At 44.6% G+C, this 18,945-nt stretch overlaps 2 protein-coding genes and 1 long non-coding RNA gene across 4 annotated transcripts in view; 2 read left to right on the top strand and 1 right to left on the bottom strand.

Moving 5' to 3' along the window:
- TCEA3 (transcription elongation factor A3) overlaps window positions 1-466 on the top strand; it is a 39,504-nt gene extending 39,038 nt beyond the window's left edge. For both annotated transcript variants that reach the window (XM_054720771.1, XM_054720770.1), the window contains one exon: window positions 357-466. In XM_054720771.1, the coding sequence (XP_054576746.1) occupies window positions 357-365 (9 nt within the window). In that variant the 3' untranslated portion in view covers window positions 366-466. The remainder of the gene's footprint in view (window positions 1-356) is intronic.
- LOC129150214 (uncharacterized) lies at window positions 234-7,624 on the bottom strand. The gene is made up of 3 exons (XR_008556934.1): window positions 6,015-7,624; window positions 5,167-5,226; window positions 234-435 (listed from the first exon to the last, which is right to left on the bottom strand). It is a non-coding gene; the product is annotated as an uncharacterized LOC129150214 (long non-coding RNA).
- Window positions 6,806-14,522, top strand: ZNF436 (zinc finger protein 436). Its single transcript, XM_008148106.3, has 4 exons — window positions 6,806-6,832; window positions 8,114-8,206; window positions 9,166-9,292; window positions 12,966-14,522. The coding sequence occupies exons 2-4, from the start codon at window positions 8,174-8,176 to the stop codon at window positions 14,216-14,218; spliced, it is 1,413 nt and encodes a 470-aa protein (XP_008146328.1). The 5' UTR covers window positions 6,806-6,832; window positions 8,114-8,173; the 3' UTR covers window positions 14,219-14,522.
- The last annotated feature ends 4,423 nt before the right edge of the window (window positions 14,523-18,945 follow it).

The following is an 18,945-nucleotide window of genomic DNA, read 5'->3' as shown; positions in this document are numbered from 1 at the left end:
TTTTCAGGTGGTGTCCACTGCCACGTGGAAGGCCTAAAGTCTAATCAAGTGATTCGTGACCATCCCAGGGATATTTTGATGATGAATTGAGAGCACACCACATGTCTGGCATCACATTTCCATTCATTTATTACCCAGTATCCTTCTTACATTGGCCGGCATTATGATCCCATTTTACAGATGAGTGATTTGTTCAGAGTCACACAGCTAACGATGACAGAGCTGAGCTGGGATTTGGCCTCTGGTCTGTGTGGCTCCAGACCCTACCTTCTTTTTCATGTCCCCTCCCCCTCCCCCAGCCTCCTTGGGTGGCGCAGGAAAAGCTCTAAAATTCTGTTGCCTTTTTGGTTTTGTAGTTCTGCTGATAGAACTGCCAGCCAGGATTTCAGTGAACAAGTTGAGGAAGAACAAAGAGAAAGCACTAAGCCATCGTAACTGGAGAAAAAAAAATAAATAAAATTTAAAATGGAGAAAAACGCTGAACTCTGAATGGGGTACTAGGGATCAGAGGGAGAATCCTTTCACAGATAAATCCCTAGTTATAAATAAGGATTGGCGAATAGAGGGAGCCTAATTGGGATACCACGCAAAGAGTCTGTGTTGGCAAACCGCTTGTAGAAATCAGAGACTCAGGTGTCACATCTTTGACGGGCTGGCAGACCTTTGCTCTGCGTCCCTTCCCTCACATCCAAACCTCCCAGCCTTTTCTGAGTTGAAAAATAACAGACTGATGCAAGTCTCACCCCACCCCACCCCAGAGTCACACACGAGGACACTTAGCACACCCTTTGGCTCAGGCAGATATGACTTCCACGCCATGTGGAAGATTGCTTCCCTACTCTGCATCTTTCCCCAAATTCTGCCAGTCCCTGTTCATAGCTGGCTTTGGGGGCCTTTGAACCAGGGAACAGATCGTCTTGAACTGAGTCTTTCTGCCTGAAGAGTACAGCGCGCCCCCCTGCCCCCGCCCCCCGCCAGTTCCATGGCCCCTGGAAGGTGCCGAGCCTAGGCCCTGGCAATGCGTTCTTCACAGCTCCGTCTGTGGCCCCCGCTTCAGAGGAAGTCTGCAGGGAGGGTCCTGATCATGCTTCTCCCACGATGACATCGGCTTGCTTTTTACGCTGATAGGAACCTTAGGCAAAGCTGGAATCTTCTGGAAAAGCCTTGGGAGCAGGTCAGGGAGGCCTGTCCTGAGTCTAAGTCTCTGTCCCTGGCCTTCCAGCAGCCCCAGCCTGAGCCCCCTGGGCTCTGTTTCCTAAAATGACTGACACGCAGGAGCCTGGGGACTCTTGGGAGCCTAGGCAAGTCACTTACCCTCTCTGGGCTGTTTCCTCACCTGTAAAGACAGGAGTGGTACTAGTGCCTACCTCACAGGGTGACTGGGCAGAGGCCGCTGGGTCTCCATCTGCCTTGGTACAGCCTTAGGGCAGCTGTTCTGAGTAACTTCAGCCCAAGTTCTTTTTTTTTCTTCTTCTTCTTTTTTAAAATATATTTTATTGATTTTTTACAGAGAGGAAGGGAGAGAGATAGTCAGAAACATCGATGAGAGAGAAACATCAATCAGCCGTCTCCTGCACACCTCCCACTGGGGATGTGCCCGCAACCAAGGTCCATGCCCCCGACCGGAATCGAACCTGGGACCCTTCAGTCCGCAGGTTCCACTGAGCCAAACCGGTTTCGGCCAGCCCAAGTTCTTTATAAGCCCTGGGCATCAGCCACTCTGAACTGGTTATCACCTTCCTCCTTCCACCCACCAAGTGCCTCCTCCTGGATGAAGCCTGTGAATAAACTAGAAATCTACCACCATCTTCAGCTCTTCAGCTGTCAGATTCGGGGCGGGTCCTTTGGAAGGCATGGGAATCCGCTCACAGAAGACACAACATACACAGCCCGTAAATGGCAGGATCAGGACCGAAACCCAGGTCTCCTGCTTCCTGTCATTGTGCTCCATGCAATGAGAGATCCAGGGCCATGCACAATGCTTGGCGTAGACCTCCCAGGAGTTCCCAGCCTGGAAAGAAATCATAGGCACAGACTTCCATAGCAGACGGGATGTGATACATGCCTGAGGTACGAGTATTCCCTACAGAAGTGTGGAGGGATGTTGCTTAGATACCCAGGGGCTCCTTACACTTTAACATGGGTGGGACTCCCCCGGGATTGTGTCTGGGGTAGGACCTGAGATTTTTCATTTCCAGCAGGCTCCCAGGTGATGCCCACACCGCTGGTCCCCACTGAGTAATAAGGGTTGAGATATCCAGATTTTTCTCTGCATTATCTAATCCTCCATCTAAATGTCTAGAAGACAAAAGCAGAACAAAATAGCAACTACTATCTATTTAATAATGTCATCGATCAGCTGCCTGGGATCGAACCTGTAACCTGGGCATGTGCCACGACAGAGAACTGAACCAGCAACCTTTTGGTGCAGGGGATGACGTCCAACCAACTGAGCCACACTGGCCAGGGCTATTATACTCTTTGTTTTTTTCAATTGTAAAGTATACATAACATACCATTTACCATCTTACCCATTTTTTAGGGTACATACAGTTCAGTAAAGTACATTCACATTGTTGTCCAGCCAATCTCCAGAACTCTTTTCATCCTGCAAAACTGAACCTCTATATGTATTAAACTATTTCCCATTTCCCCTTCCCCCGGCCCCTGGCAAGCACTATTCTACTTTCTGTCTCTAGGAATTGTATTATTATATACTTTTCACAGACTGAGAAAACAAAGGTTCAGAGAGTAATTTGCTTCTAGGATACAGAATCTGGACTTGAATCCAGGCCCCTATTCGCATCCTGAGCCAATTTGAACTATGGCTTCACCTCACAGCACGTGATGCATTTTACTTTCCCCATAGCAATGATGGCCACTGGGAACCCAGGCACTCCGCTGTGCTCCTGTTTTTTTGCAGCCATTCTCACGTTTAATCTTTTTTTATTATTGATTTTAGGGAGAGGGGAAGGGAGAGACATTGACTTGTTCCACTTTTTTTTTGCTTTGTTTGTTTTTGTTTTATTAATCCACACCTGAGAATATTTTTTCCATTGACTTTTAGAGAGAGTGGAAGGGAGGGAGGGAGACAGAGAAACATGATGTGAGAGAGACACATCGATTGGTTGCCTCCTGCACGCATCCCAACTAGGCCGGGGATGGAGCCCTTCACCAGAATGGAACCTGGGACCTTTCAGTCCTCAGGCCAACACTCTAACCACTGAGCCAAACTGGCTAGGGCTATTCCACTTCTTTATGCATTCCTTGGTTGCTTCTTGTATGTGTCCTGACCACAGATCAAATCGGCTCTAACCAATTGAGCTACCTGTTGGGCCCTCTCAAATTTAATCACAACAGCCCTGCAGTCATTGTGTGAGGGCGTGTCCTATCTCCTAGCACAGTGTCTGGTACAAAACGGACCCAGTAAACATGCGTGGGGGGTATGGGCCTATTTGATGCCTTTAAGTAGTCTAAACAAACTAAGTAAGTTCGTTGTACATTTTTAATGCAATTGTTGACATTTTTTGAAAATGTTGATTCTCTCAGGAGAAAACCAGCTGACATCCACGAAGGTCACAAAGAGCTTCCCAATCCTCTGCACTCCCCCTCTTCCTGCAGGGTCCACCTGCTCTTCTTGCCCCAGGCCAGCCCCAGCTGTCCCGCACCTGCACCTCACCACCAGCTTTTGCTGATCCACAGCCAAAGGCAGCGACAAACAGGCAGCAGGCAAGGGGACATAAGAGACTGTCCCTGCTGTGTTCCCTTCCCCTGCCACTCCACCCGCCCACTCTTCCTTCTAGCCAGACCCAGTCCCGACCATTCTGGAACATCCTCTGTCCTTTCATGCCTCCATGACTTCGCACATGCTGTTCTTGAAGACAGGAAAGCGCTGTCCCTCCCCTTGTTCGCCACCTCGAAGAGTCCTACAGTCTTTGCTAGCCAGCTCTGATGTCATCTCCTCTGTGAAGCCTCCTCCCATACCCCCCAGCAATGAGTGCACCCCTCTTCTTGGTGCAGACTAGCTAGCTCATCATTCATATACTATAGCAGTTGGGCTGCAAGTCAGTGTGTCCCCATGTTCCCAACTCCTTCTGCTGTGTGGAGGCTTCATCTCTGCTCCTAGCAGGGTCAAGAGAGAAGCCCAGGCCCTGACCGGTTTGGCTCAGTGGATAGAGCATCGGCCTGCGGACTGAAGGGTCCCAGGTTCGATTCCGGTCAAGGGCATGTACCTTGGTTGCAGGCACATACCCAGTGGGGAGTGTGGAGGAGGCAGCTGATCAATGTTTCTCTCTCATTGATGTTTCTGGCTCTCTATTCCTCTCCCTTTCTCTCTGTAAAAAATTAATAAAATATATATATTTTTTTAAAAAGAGAGAAGCCCAGGTTACTTTATTTTTTTAACACACACACACACACACACACACACACACACACATATATATATATATATATATATATATATATACATATATATATATATATATATATATATATTACTGGTATATTTGAAAATGAAGAAATGACAAAACAAGATCACAAATAATAAGGCATATTTTTCAATGTTTAACAAATTAATGCTTCTAATACAAAAAATTACAACATAATTGTGTGGCTCACAAGATAATTATAGATTTATTAAAACATAATAATTTACAGTGCTCCATAGGCACTGTGGTCTATTAAGAAACAAGCTTAAAGATATACTAGGAGGGTCTTTGATTAAATTGGTCAGTGGATCTGACATAACCTATAACTCCATCTGGAGATCCTGGACAAATGGTTCTCCTGGCCCCTTTCCCCAGTGTTAGGCTGTGCTGCTACCTCTGCACACAGTAGGTGCTCATTGTTTGCTAAGTGATGGGACAAAAACAGTTTTCCGAACTGGTTATTGAAAACCCACCTACAATATTCCTGAGAAACAATGAAGTCCTGAACAATGAGGCAGGAAGTCACTTCCTCCCCCAGTGACCCAACCCTCAGAGTCCCGCTGAAGGCTGCAACAGGAAGCCCCTCACCCACTTTCTTTCCTCCCCCCTGTCCCACTCCCCCCCCCCCCACCTCCCCTACCCCAGGGGCACCAAAAGAAGTCAGCCTTCCATCTCTCTCAGCCTCTCTCCTCCACCCTCTGGAGGGTCCCAGGTGAAGAAAGAGAAAAGCACTTACTCACAGAAGGAGGCAAGCAGCCAAGCAGGGTTTAGAGAGTCGCCCTGCCCCCAGCCAGGCCTAGGGATAAAAGAAACAGCAGAGGACAAAGAAGGGTTTAAAGCACTGGAGCAAGGGGGAAGAAAAGGCCTAAGAAAGTTTACAAAGCAATCTGTCAGAGAAGGGATGAAAAGGGAGTCCTGCTGGGCTGAGAGGCTTGGGCCCTCAGCTCACCTCACCTTAGGCCCAGTTAGAAACCTGCAATTACAGTATTCAGCCCAAGTATGAACTGACCTCCCTTGACCCAGAGGTTTATCTAAGGGTGAGGCCTTAACTTGCTGGGTTCCTGGCAGCTCCAAATATCTCTGCTCTGCTGGGCTCAATTCCCCGATTTGTCTGAACCCACCAAACTGGTCCAACGTCGAGTTCCCTCTGGATTTCCAGCAGAAACATTATGTGAGAATAAGGTCACCAGCCGATCCTCACAGCTATGGAGCCACTCTGACTTCCCAGATTTTCTGAGCCAATGAAAATATCCACAGAAAGTGCTCACTTTCTGGACGTCTCCCCTGCACCCACGGCAGGATTAATAACAGCTATTATCTGAGTGCGCACTTTAAGTCGTCTCACCATCACCTTGGGTGTGATTACCCCATTTTACAGAAAGGGAAATGGGCCTGGAAAGATTAAATGGCTTTTCAAAGGATATACAGCCTGGATTTCAACCCAGGTCTGTCTGACCTTGACTGCCTTTTCGGGGACCCTCTGTGATTCCATTTTTTAACTTTTTTTGGGTGGCATACCCATATCAATTTTAGGTGGGGTAAGATGGTACAATTCTGTGGTAGCTAAAAAATTTCTAGCCTCACCGTTGGGGGTGTGGAGTGGGAGAGTCTGCCTCATGGCTGGGTAGAGTCCTAGTTCTTTTCAGACACTTGAGTAATTTAACCATAAATAACTGGCACTGGGAACAGACACCCACTAATAAAAGCACAGCCTGGAGTCATGTTCGAGAAAAAAAATTCAAGTCACCCAGTGGGTAGATGTATCTGCAAAACAAAAGAAAAGCCCCTTTCCCAGCGCAGGCAGAGAAGTCTCCTGTACAGTTAGAGACAACAGGCTTCTGGGCACGTAGCCAAGGTTCTGGGGATATTTATAACTTGAAGAGGGTGGGAGTCCCTAATAAGCTGCTATATTCTTTTTCCATCACTTCCCTCTCCAAGGCTACAGCGAGCTCAGAGCGCTTCTCCACGCAGAATGCCTTCTTTTCCTAGTGCTGGGCTTCCATTGTCTAATTTTCTCATCCTGGCTGGGGAAAGGGAAGGGGGCAAGTCCTTCCGTTCGGAAGAAATCCAGCTGCATGCAGCTTAGCTGCTGGTGGTGTTTCTTGGCTAGCCTCTGTGGTCTCTGGGGGACCTGCCTCTGAGCCTGTGGTTTCTGGGCTGCCTGAGAGTCTGAGGTCTCGGAATCTGTGTGAGTCTTTGGGAATCTCTGGGCTTTGCCTGCAAGTCGGCGGATTCGAGATCTACCTGCAGGTCTGAGATATCCGGAATCTGCCAGTAGTGATTTCTAGAACCTTGCCGAACTCCTGAAGTCTCAAAAGAACTCTGCCTGCGGATTTGGAATCTGCTTGGGGCCTCGCGGATCTTGGAGCCGGCGGTCTAGTGGATCTTTTGCGGGCCAGGAGGTAAGTCTGTTCGTTCTCAGCTCGGGTTTTCGGCTTCCTATCTTCAGCGATCAGAGACCGCTAACAAGTGGAGGGCCCGCCCGGCTCAGGCCCTCAGAGGCCCGTCAGTGTCAAAGGCGGCCAGGAAACCTTTGAGCAGAGAAGCCCTCGGAATGATAAGGTCGGTTCTGCCCAGCGCGGGGACCTGGCTCGCTCCCTTTACACGCCCTTATCCCCCACATTCGCTCAGGGTTTTGGCTTCCCGCTCTGCCAGGCACAACCCTGCCCGCCCCTCAAGGGGCGCCCTCTTTGGAAGGACGCAGTCAGACTCCCCTATAGGGTTAATAGCGATGGAGCTTGAACACCGCCCGTCCCAACCACCGACCACACTCGCTAGCTCTCCGGCGGCGCGGGGCCTCTTGGAAGTTGTAGTCTGTGTAGCAGGGTGCGAACGCCGCAGGCGCTGCTGGGAGATGTAGTGCGTGGGCGGAGCTCAAAGTTCCAGCGAGGCCGCTGAATCTTCCCTGGGGAGTGGGCGGCTGCTGCCTCTTTCGTCTCAGGCCCGGCTGTCAAATGAGTGTTAATCCGAGCGGAACCCAACACAGGCCAGCACTAAATTAGGCCAGACGTCGCAATTAAGGTCCGATTCAAGATAAGCTTCTAGGGACGTGAGGAGAAGCAGGGCAACTTCCCTTGCTTAATCGGGCTGTTGTCTCCAACAGAAGGGAGCAGAAGATACTCTGTCCTGAGTAGGAGAACGCGGTCCTTTCTTCACCCTTTTGTTCTTTTTCCTCCTTGGCTTTTGGCCCCTGACTGGCCTTTGTACGCCAGAATGGAACTCAAACTCCCGGCAGGCCACGGGGGCAGGCGCAGGCGTGATAGAGGTGTCCAGCCTTGTTACAAGAGGCGGGCCTAGTGTTCGGCTCGTAATTGGTAGAGCGTTTTTCGAGCTTCGCTCGCTGATTGGCTGAGGCAGCTGCCGGAAAGGGCTCATCCTGGAGATGGAAGAGCGGAGGCGTTCTGTGGGCTGGGCTGAGAGCCGCCTCCCTGAGACTGCAGCGGCTTGAGCCCCGGCGGGAGGGACCGAGCCAGGGAGCTGTCCTGTCCTACCAAATTCCGGCATTGCCTCCACCTCTTGGTGGCGGAGACACAGAGGGCGGGTCGCGCTCGAGGGTCAAGGAGGAGAGTGACCCTGCCCGGGTCCAGGGCCCTCCCTAGCCGCCTGGCGGCCAGAACTCCAGCCCTGGGGAGTGGGCAGGGCCTGTTTTCTGTGCCTCACGCCCTGCTTTTCGCCTCCTTTAGTGCTGTCTGCTAGCTGCTTTTCCTGCTCTTTCTCCCGGGAGGCGAATCCTTGAGCCCGAGATGGCAGCCACCCTGCTCATGGCTGGGTCCCAGGTAAGCCGTGGGTGGCTTCGCGGACCCTGCCTCTGCTTATCCACCTGGTCCCGGCGTTTCTTTGCTCTGCAAATCCCTGTGGGAAATTCCCTGGAAATAGTCATTAGCTCGCTTCGGTATTGTGCCTCCAGGAACCCAGTACCAGACCAGTTTAGCCACAAACAAGCATTTATTGAACACCTGCTGTATGCCTTTAAATGCCGGGGAGACAAAAGGTGGATGAAACGGGCTCTCCCGCCTGCTCACAATCTATAGGGAGACAGATGCATCCGGTTAACCGTGATACAACGTGATAAGAGCTCCATTTGCTGTAGGAACAAAATGCTGTGGTGTGAGAAGGAAGGAGTGGGAGTGATTAATTCTGTCTGAGAGGTCCGAGGGAGGAGTGGAGCCAAGCAGAGGGATGGGGTGGGGGTGGGGGGGGAGGCACTGAAGAATAGTTGGTACTGGAACAGGACCTAAAAGAATAGTAGGATATCTGGAGGAGGAGGACCAGCGCTTCCATTCATAACTTATTTTGCTCCTTACATTCTTTTTATTTCTTAAAACCCTTTGTCACTTAAATATTTGTCAGTGGTTTTCCTCATCTGGAATGAAAAAGAATAATAGGATTTTTCTGGTTTGAGAAAGATATTCCAGGAAAAGAGGGACATTGTGAGTGAAGTTATGGTGCCATGTAGGTGCCAGATGTGTTCTGAGCAAAGTACAGGTAGAGAATAAGGTTTCAGTGTGGGGAAAGGTTGTCTGGCCATTGGACCAGAGCAATTAGCTTGTAAATTGCTCTCTTCTTTACTATTATATCTCTTTTTAGCTTGTTTATTTCTTCTTTGGACTCTATAAAATCAGATTTAATACCCTTTGCCTCCTCAATAATTCTAGCCATGTCTGTAATTTCAAGGAGAAAAGCTGGTACCAATCTATGAGATGTCAAATAATGAGGAAGCATTGTGTGATTTCAGGCACCAGTGACATTTGAAGATATGGCCATGTACCTCACTCGGGAAGAATGGAGACCTCTGGACCCTACACAAAGGGACCTTTACAGGGATGTGATGCAGGAGAATTATGGAAATGTTGTCTCATTAGGTAAGTAAGGATTCTCTACCATTCTTCACCCCACGTTTTTGAGACTAGCTCTTTCAACGCAACCTAGTTGTTTGAATTTTAACTATATATATATATATATATATATATATATATATATTATTGATTTCAGAGAGTAAGGGAGAGGGAAAGAGATAGGAACATCAATGATGAGAGAGAATCATTGATCGGCTGCCTCCTGCATGCCCCCTACTGGGGACTGAGACCACAACCCAGGGCATGTGCCCTTGACTGGAATCGAATCTGGGACCCTTCAGTCTGCAGGCCGATGCTCTATCCACTGAGCCAAACAAGTTGGGCAAGTTGTTTGATTTTTAAAGCACTTAATTGGATATTGACTTGTGTCCTCAAACAAATGTTTGAGTGGGAACATCAGAGTCATATTGTCTATTTTTTAAATTTTATTGATTTGAGAGAGTGGGGGGAAGGAAGAGAGAGACAGAGAGAAACATCAATTTGTTGTTCCATTTATTTGTGCATTCATTGGCTGATTCTTGTATGTACCCTGACCAGGTATCAAACCCGAAACCTTGGCATATCAGAAGATGAGGGGTTCTGACCTGGATTCATTGGAGGGCAAAAGCCACCTTTCTGTGTTTGTTTTGGCTTCAGAGCCTTAGCTTTGCCTTAGGTCCTTCATCTGGAGTAGGTGCTTGTCTAGAGATGTTTCAGAGTTGACCATAGATTTTGAGTATGTCAAATGTTCCAGGAAAATCCTGAACTAAATTAGATCACAAATTATATTATTGGGGAAAGCTAATTTTTATTGATTTCAGAGAGGAATGGAGAGGGAGAGAGAGATAGAAATATCAGTGATGAGAGAGAATCATTGATTGGTTGCCTCCTGCAAGTCCCATGCTGGGGATCGAGACCGCAACCTGGGCATGTGCCCTGACTTAGGAATCGAACCATGACCTTCTGGTTCATAGGTTGATGCTCAACCACTGGGGCATGCCGGGTGGGCAGGAAAGCTAAAAATTTTTTTTTTTTTTTGAAGGTCTGCAAACCTGTCTTTTAAAAAATATATGCTTTTATTGATTTTTTTTAGAGAGAGAGGAAGGGAGAGGGATAGAGAGCTAGAAACATCGATGAGAGAGAAACATCGATCAGCTGCCTTCCACATGCCCCCTACTGGGGATTGAGCCCACAACCCTGGCATTTGTTCTGATTGGGAATTAATTGGGGACCTTTTGGTTCATGGATCAATGCTCAACTACTGAGCCACACTGGCCAAAACCTGTCATTTCTCTTAGCTGTCCTTTGGTCTGAGTGTTGTAACCAGAACAAACAGTATATTCTTGAGCTGAACAGCCTTTAGACCATTATTGTCTCCTGTTTAGACTCAACAGAAGTTAGCAACCATGTATGGTTCACTAGGTCATCTGCCATTCATTGAGGACTAATTCTTTATTCCTATAGCCTTTTCCAGAGCAAAAGGCAAATAGAAGGGGTTTTCTTATTCTTATTTTTTTTAATCATCACCCAAAGATATGCTTTTTTCATTGATGAGAGAGAAAGAAAGAGAAACATCAATGTGAGAGAGAGAATTTGATTGGTTGCCTCCTGTTTGCACCAGGACCAAAGATTGAACTAAAAACCTAGGTATGTGCCCTGACCAGGAATCAAACCCAGGACCTTTCACTGCACGGGACAGTGTTCTAACCACTGATCACACTGGCCAGGGTGAGATGTTTTCTTTTTAACTGGCCTTTCTCTGATATCCCATGTTTCTTGGATCCTTCCTTTAGGAAACGACTAGAAATTAAGTTATCTACCCAGATCTATTGCAGTCTGTTATCCAGATATTCCACTTAATGCAACAAAAATAAGAAATGAGAATATCAAAGAAATATGAATCTACATATTTAAGGTTGAGTCCAAGGAACATTTAGGGATGGAAACATGGAAACACCCAAAAAAAAAATTATTTGCCCAAATAAGTGGGTTAAATAATGTTAACAAGTCCTCTTTACCTCAAGACTCTTTAGAGCCTTTATTATGTTTCCAGGCAATGTGAATTTCTAAGAAGATGTTGCATGCATCATTTACCAAAGTAATTTATCCTTGGGACCCTTTTCTCCCAACATACCTACCTCTTTCTGAAGAGTGTACTAAGAAATGCAACTTGGAAAATGCAGTGTCTGGTAGAAAGTTGTTTTTTTTTTGTACACAGTGGTTATATATTTTGATTCTCATTTGAAGACTATGCTTAGTCAATGCCAAGAATGTTCTAAGCTAGGCATCTTTTTTGTGTTCTCCAATCTTCCCACCCTTGTTTTCATTAAAAGGCCCCAAAAAGTAGCATTTGGAAGTCACTTTTTCTGTCAACTAAGATTTGATAGAAATAGATAAAAATTCATTTTTATCCATGCTAACCCAGTAGGTTCATAGTAAATTTATATAATGATAATGATGAAGGCTTGATTAGTTAAGAAAAAACACATATACATACATACATGCATTCACATATAAAATATCTAGGTTCTTGGCTCTTAGAGATTCTAATTTAGAGTCTCTTATATTCTCTGTTTCTGGTATTCTCCTTTTTTGAAAAAAAAAAAGACATATTAATTTCAGAGAGGGATAGATAGGCACATCAATGATGAGAGAGAATCACTGATTGGCTCCTCCTGCATGCCTCCTACTGGGGATTGAGCCTACAACCTGGGCCTGTGCCCTGACTGGGAATCGAATGGTGACCTCCTTGTTCATAGGTGGATGCTCAACCACTGAGCCCACTGGCCGGGCTGGTTTTCTCCTTTTGGGAAACCAGGACTATATACAATTTTTATAAAGAACCATTAACTGTATTGATACAGAGCATGAACTTTTATCATACAGACCTGAATTTGAATCCTGGCTCCACCATTTATGGCCTTTTGTGTGTTTTTTTCCAACTACAGTTTACATTCAATACCATTCCACAGCAGTTTCAGATGTACAGCACAGTAGTTGGAAAACCATGCACTCTACAGAGGGGTCCTTTCGATGACACAAGCACCCACCTGGCTGCCTACCCAGTTATCTCGACATTATTGACTATATTCCCCATGCTGCAATTCGGATCTCTTTGGTGATTCTGCACGAACCAGTCTCTACTGCTTAATCCCCTCCTCACCTTTTTCTTTTTAATATATTTTTATTGATTTCAGAGAGGAAGGGAGAGGGAGAAGATAGAAACATCAATGATGAGAGTGAATCATTGATGGGCTGCCTCCTGCACACCCCCAAAGGGGATTGAGTCCGAAACCCAGGCATGTGCCGTTGACCGGAATCAAACCTGTGACTCATCATTCTGCAGGCCAACACTCTATCCACTGACCCAAACTGGCTAGGGCCCCTCCTCACCTAGTCCCCCAACCCCTCTCCCCTCTGACAGCTGTCAGTCTGTTCTCTGTATCTGAGTATGACCTTTTGTTTTTAGTTTTTATTTATTTAAAAAAAATTTTTTTTAAAGAGTATGACCTTTTGGAAGTTATTTCTCTCAGTCTTAGGTTTATCATGTATAAAATGGAAATCATAATTCCTGATTCAGGGCAGTTGAGGTAATAATTCATGTAAAGAACTTAACATAATGCCTGGCACATAGTAGGTAATTCTTTGTGTGTTTACCAGTATTATTATTATTATTATTATTATTTACTCTTTATTACAGATTTTGAGATCCGGAGTGAGAACGAGGTGAATCCAAAGCAAGAGATTAGTGAAGATGTGGAACTTGGGACTGCATCTGAAAGACCTGTTGGGAATACTGAGGAAAATCCTGAAAGTGAAGAGGCCTTTGAAAGCAGGGATAGATCAGAAAGACAGTGGGGAGATTTAACAGCAGAAGAGTGGGTAAGCTATCCTCTCCAACAAGTCACAGATCTGCTTGTCCACAAAGAAATTCACACAGGTATTCAATATCATATATGTTCTCATTGTGGAAAGGCCTTCAGTCAGATCTCAGACCTTAATCGACATCAGAAAACCCACACTGGAGACAGACCCTATAAGTGTTATGAATGTGGAAAGGGCTTTAGTCGGAGCTCACACCTTATTCAGCATCAAAGGACACACACTGGAGAGAGACCCTATGACTGTAATGAGTGTGGGAAAAGTTTTGGAAGAAGCTCTCATCTTATCCAGCATCAAACAATCCATACTGGAGAAAAGCCCCACAAATGTAACGAATGTGGGAAAAGTTTCTGCCGGCTATCTCACCTAATCCAACATCAAAGGACCCACAGTGGGGAGAAACCCTATGAGTGTGAGGAGTGTGGGAAAAGCTTCAGCCGGAGCTCTCACCTAGCTCAACACCAGAGGACCCACACAGGTGAGAAGCCTTATGAGTGTAATGAATGTGGGCGAGGCTTCAGTGAGAGATCTGATCTCATCAAACACTATCGAGTCCACACAGGAGAGAGGCCCTACAAGTGTGATGAGTGTGGGAAGAACTTCAGTCAGAACTCTGACCTTGTGCGCCATCGCAGAGCCCACACAGGAGAAAAGCCGTACCACTGTAATGAATGTGGAGAGAATTTCAGCCGCATCTCACACTTGGTTCAGCACCAGAGAACCCACACTGGGGAAAAACCGTATGAATGTAACGCTTGTGGGAAAAGCTTCAGCCGTAGTTCTCATCTCATCACACACCAGAAAATTCACACTGGAGAGAAGCCCTATGAGTGCAATGAGTGTTGGCGAAGCTTTGGTGAAAGGTCAGATCTAATTAAACACCAGAGAACCCACACAGGAGAGAAGCCTTATGAATGTGTGCAGTGTGGAAAAGGTTTCACCCAGAGCTCAAACCTCATCACACATCAGAGAGTGCACACAGGAGAGAAGCCTTACGAATGTACTGAATGCGAGAAGAGTTTCAGCCGGAGCTCAGCTCTTATTAAACATAAGAGAGTTCACACTGACTAAGTCCTATAAGTCCTATAATTATGACTGATAAACCATTCATTTGAAGGTACAATTTTATTTGATATCCAAGAGCTCTTTTAAGACTGAATTTCTTATACTATACCGAATTTTCTTGTTGTAGGCCACGGTTTAAAACATCAAAGAAGACAAGCCATTTGAAATTCTGACCCATGGCTTTGGGGATATTATTCCCTCTCCAAAACAGTGATTTTTATTCACTCAATATTAATGAAGTACTTCATTGAAATCAGCCCCACGAGTAACTGGAACTCTGAAGTCTAGATAATAAATGCTGGTAAATGCTCAGGACTGAAAATAGAGTAAATTTTTAAAAATTATTTCTCCTTGCCTTAGCTCGAAAAACTGTGCTAGGGGAAATGTTGGACTGTAATAGGGTGATCACAGCTGCTTTGGAGAAAGATGAGAGACTGCCTGAATTGCCACACTTATTCACTTACCATAGTATTTGGGCACACACCTCTTACCACTCAAAAGGCTTTGTCCTTGAGTTGCTCATGCACCTGTACCTTTCTGACTTCCTGAGAGCTGGATCCTGCATGATGAAGGCAATGATCATAACATTTTTCCTTCTCATTGTTTCTAATTAACTTTTTAAAAGCTTGCATCTTTGTGAAAGCTAACTGAAGATACAGATTGCAAGGATAAATGAAACACAGGTTTGGGGACAAGGACTCATCAATGGTGGTGACTTTAGGAAGTGATGCCCACTGTTGTTATTGCCATTAGTCAGAATTTATTAATTTTCTTTGGGGATCACTCTAGGGAACATTGTAGGGAAAATGTCTTCAAGGAAAGATAGGACCATAAGTGTTGGTGGAGTGTAAGGAGCAAGTGGAATTGACAATTTCAGGGAAGGAAGCACAGTGTCCCTTCCCAAGGAACACAGGTCATTTCTGTGTATTTTCCCCTCTACGCTTTAAGATCAATTCTCCCTATACTGCTAACTCTAGGATTTGATAAGGGCCACATCCCAGTGTTTCTCTTAGCTTGCATAAGAGCATGTGTATGTACAGTAAAATGTGTATTCCTGTGGTTTTTCCAATAGCAGAAACTGAATTCACACAGAATTAGCATGTTCTTGGGTGATGTTGATTGTACGACAGAACTACAGACACACTCCAATTGAGAAATGTCCTTTTTTTTTTCATTATGATGAAAAAATTTAAACACTAATGCTTTGATGTGCACTCTTGTGAGATCTGTCTTTGTACAGAACTACACACTTGTTTATATCTATCAGTCAATTGTGGGAGATAACTGATTGTCCTGTTCTCAGACTGAGCATCTCTTTGGGCTAGTAACAAGGAATTAATAAGCCTATAGGAATGTATTTTCATCCTGTCAGCCTACAGATATAAATGGTTAAAATAAGAGTTGACCTAATGTAAGCCCACTAGTGTCAGTTTTCCTTAGCCTAAATAAGAATTAAGAAATATCCCAAATGTTGGTGCTTATCCCAGTACTTGGGGGTGGGAGTGGAAGAAAATTGATGCCCAGGATATGGGACTCATGGAAAATTTTTTTTTTAGCGTGTCTCAAGTTATTTCTACTGTGCTTTATTATGAAAGTTGTAACATTTGAAAACTACTTTTGCCATAGCTCTTTGGGACTTGGTGTTAAAAGAGCTCATGGTCTCTAGGGTCAGGTACTGTAGTGAATTATGACCCACAGCTGTGTGGGACTGCATCACTTGCAAGTGACACAACCTCGAAAGTAACAAAATGAAAAACCACTCCACCAAGGAGCTTTCTTTCTGTTGCCACTCCTATTTAAATATAAACTCGGGCAAGAAGCATGTTTTTCGTTAGATACAAAATCTAGCCGACTGTGGGTATTCATATTTTAATGGTTGAATGACTTACATGTTCTTAATGACTAAACTCAAATATGTCTTTACCATATAAGTGTTGCTGATGGTTTTAATGAATATCAAAGCTCTCCTGTTTCTGTGAGCCACTAGGGCATCTGTTTTGGAGTGGCCATAGAAGACAGCATCTTCATGACCTAATTGTATATCACTCCCTTTTTCTTCCCTTCTCTCCTACCCCAACCCCAAACTGCGCCTGTTGCTGCTTTTGGCTTCTAAGTACCCCAGCCATCTCGCCAAACATGTACACTCCAGCTGGGAAGTTAAAAGGGCAAGGGCCAGACCAGCTCTTTCTCCTCTTTTTCTACCAATTGCTGCCCATATGTTGAACTTTGTGTAGAAGTTATGCATCAGACTCTCTTTGCATGCCTTCTGCTCCCAAGTCTCTGGCTGCTTCTGCACATACCCTGAACACTTTGTGCCTGTTTTCTATGGTTGTGGAGAGTGAATGAACAAGTAAGTATGTAGAACAGTTTTCCTTATGGTATTGGTCAGTTATCCTAGTGTCTATATCTGTATTATTCTAACAATATTCTATAATTAAAAGTATAATTTTTAAAATAAAAAAAACCTGAGAATTATTTTAGTAATCCAGCCTGGATTCATAAAATGGGTTTTCATCAGATTCATTAAAATTGGACGCAGTCATTCTTTACATTCATTCCTTTGTACAGATGTTCTTACCGTAATTTGGGAATACATTGTGTTCACGCATTGGTGAATCCTTTGGATATTGCCATATTTTGAGAAGATGCAAAAACTTGAACAATTTCCTATTGAAGATTAGGCTAGTGGCAAGGCAACATGGACATATTTGGTATGAATGATTGACTCATTAGCTTTGTTGAAGAGAAAAGAAAAAAAAAAAAAACACATCCAAAAGGAAAAATGAAAGGAGGCCTTGTTGCTTTAAGGAGATATTTTTGCGTATCTATTAAACAATTTCTACTGAACCTGTGCTGGGATTCCAGAACAAATACCTCTTAGAAACAGTCAAAGGCTCTCTATTCATGACACAGTTGCACCATCTGCCTAAGGCAGTGATTATGTGTTGCCAGGGTGTGGCCACAATTTTCAAATGACTTACCAGTAATTTTCTCTTATGAAACCTTTTTTTTAAATGAAGGGCCAGTCTAGGCAGAGGTAACGAGTGGAAGTGCTTTAAATTGGGCAAAGATACAAACATGGAAGAAAAACTGAAATCTCATAGCCAAGACTTGGAAAAGAAATTTTATCAAAGCATTTTTTAAAAAACTATTTCTCCATTTACGAATTCTGCATTTTTAATTTCTGGGAAGGAAAATGCCATTTCATCAGGAGAAATTCACCTGGAGCCTTCCCTCTAAGGCTATTTGATGTGTTAGTATTTCCCTATTATAACAAAGCAGATTTCCTCTTTGTTCTCTAGGAGGCTAGAGATTGGTTAGGGCTACGCTTCCAGATTAGGACCCCACTGAGCGCACTGAAATGATCATTTGGTAAATGGTTCCCTAGTGCTTCAAAAGTTAGTGTACAAAGAAGAGTTCCTGTGCCCTGGGAGAAAAAGACTGTGGTGTAGACAATTTGGGCCCTGCTTCTCTGTAGACTTCAAGATAAAGGGCCATTAGTTAAAAATAACTGAGAAGTAAAATTAATACAAGAAAACTACCCTGAGGTTAACTAATACTGTTTTGTAGTTAAAACCATTGGAGTAAGTTTTTCTAAATGCTTCATGTTCAAAGTTTGTATAGTTTTCAGCTTCTCCAAAGGTGGTTTTGTTTTTGCTTCTGGGAGAAGTTGAGGCTGATGACATCAAAGTCTTACTTTGAGGGTCACACCAGCCCCTGCAGCTAGCTGCATTGTAGATATCGCCACTTGGGAAACTACCCAGGGACGTGAAAATCAAACCTCAAACTGAACCTACCACCTTCTTCCACTACCACCACTTGCTTCTGTATTTCCTAACTGACTCATTTATTACCTAGTTACCCAAGCTAGAAACTTCCATATCATACTTGATAATTCCTGCTCCTTTAGCCATCCTCCCAAAATCAATAATATGAGTTGAATAGTCACCTAGACATGACCATACCACCTCTTAAATATTTCTCCAGTGTTCCTACCTTGCTCTGCTGCCACCACTTACCATGTGACCATGGACAAATTATTTAGCTTTTCTGTTCCTTGGGCTTCCCATCCATTAAATGGGGGGGGTAATTATATCTACCTCATAGAGTTGCAAAGATTAAAACAAAATAACAGGACTCAAAATATTAACTGCAATTATTCAACTACCAGGCCATATCTTCCTCACATAACCCCATGATGGAGTCTTCTGTTTTCAACCCCCTTCAGTCTACTCTCCCTTGCTGCAGCTAGTATGAGCTTTCTGAAGGGCAAATCCCTTCTTGCCACTGTTCTGTATAAAACCTTCTCATGCTTTCCATCACCAGCAGCACACAGTGAAGCTCCATCAGTGTGACTTAGGAGGAGGCCATCTATGATCTGGCCTCTGCTGCTCTCCTCAGCTTCTGTTCTCTGTACGTTCCCTGCACTTGCAACACTATCCAAGCAGCATCTCTTTCTTTCTGGCCAACTCCTCATCTTTCAGATCTCAAACCTAACTTGTTCTAGGAGTTACTAGAGTTTGAGTCTCAGCTCTGACTTGAGCCTTAGTTTCTTCATTTGCGAAAGGGAGGTGATACCTTTTGATACTTTGCCTCATATTCATATATTGTTGTAAGCATTAATTAAGATAACATGGTAAATTCTTAACAAGTGTTAAGTAGTAGTATGAAGTTCATATAGGTAAACCTTTATGAAACCTTTTCTTTTTTGTTAATCCTCATCTGAGGATATT

Source organism: Eptesicus fuscus, chromosome 9 (assembly GCF_027574615.1).
Source record: "Eptesicus fuscus isolate TK198812 chromosome 9, DD_ASM_mEF_20220401, whole genome shotgun sequence".
NCBI lineage: Eukaryota > Metazoa > Chordata > Mammalia > Chiroptera > Vespertilionidae > Eptesicus > Eptesicus fuscus.
Note: the sequence above shows the minus strand (reverse complement) of the source record. Positions and strands in the feature narration are given on the sequence as shown.